The 868-nt window shown below is 40.4% G+C and overlaps 1 protein-coding gene across 1 annotated transcript in view; it reads right to left on the minus strand.

The window, feature by feature from the left end:
• LOC101851669 overlaps positions 1-868 on the minus strand; it is a gene marked incomplete at its 5' end in the record, with an annotated part of 35,539 nt that overhangs the window by 28,645 nt on the left and 6,026 nt on the right. The window contains 1 exon segment of the mRNA XM_005107145.3: positions 309-525. Coding sequence (XP_005107202.2) covers positions 309-525 — 217 coding nt within the window.

The raw sequence follows: 868 nt of genomic DNA on the forward strand, positions 1-868 counted from the left end.
GATAGATAGATAGATAGATAGATAGATAGATAGATAGATAGATAGATAGATAGATAGATAGATAGATAGATAGATAGATAGATGGATGGATGGATGGATGGATGGATGGATGGGTGGATGGATGGATGGGAAATAATATAATGGGGGCTAGCAGTGATCTTTGAATGAATAAATGGATGAATGAATGAAGGAATGAAGGAATGAAGGAATGAAGGAATGAAGGAATGAATGAATGAATGAATGAATGAATGAATGAATGAATGAATGAAATATAAGATGTAACCCAAAAGAATAAGAAATACACTCACTGTATCTGCACTGGCGACAAGTCAGAGGGCGTGAAACTTGCCCTGAAAATACCGTTGCCCTCGTCGGTGTAGATGAAGACGTTGGAAGCTGGCTGCTTGAGCAGCTCATACACAATGGCGTTGTTGTCAGGATCGGAGGAGTTCAGCTGGAAGGTGAAGGTCTCGTTGACAACGGCCCTGATTTGGGAGTTTCCTTCTATGACCGGAGCACGGTTGTCTGAGGGAGGGCAAGTGAGTAGTTTGCTGTATTGTCAGTGTGTTTGTTTGGGGGTTGTTGTTTTTTTTCCTTTTTTTCGACCGTTAATATAGTCCAGGTTTTTTTGCTGGCCTTTTGATTCAACAGCTACTCCACAGACGCCGGTTGGTATAAGAATGAATGAATTTATAATTTTAAGTCATTTACTGCATTTACTATAATTCGTATATTTTATAAAAGTCAACTCAGTAACGGCCACATTTCGCCTAGAGGATAGTATAGTATAGTAGTATAAGGTTTTCCGGCGCTCGCAACTGCTAAGGTCATATGAGCGCGCGAAACACAAGTTGTTCACCTCTGCGAA

Source organism: Aplysia californica, unplaced genomic scaffold, assembly GCF_000002075.1.
Source record: "Aplysia californica isolate F4 #8 unplaced genomic scaffold, AplCal3.0 scaffold00579, whole genome shotgun sequence".
Lineage (NCBI taxonomy): Eukaryota > Metazoa > Mollusca > Gastropoda > Aplysiida > Aplysiidae > Aplysia > Aplysia californica.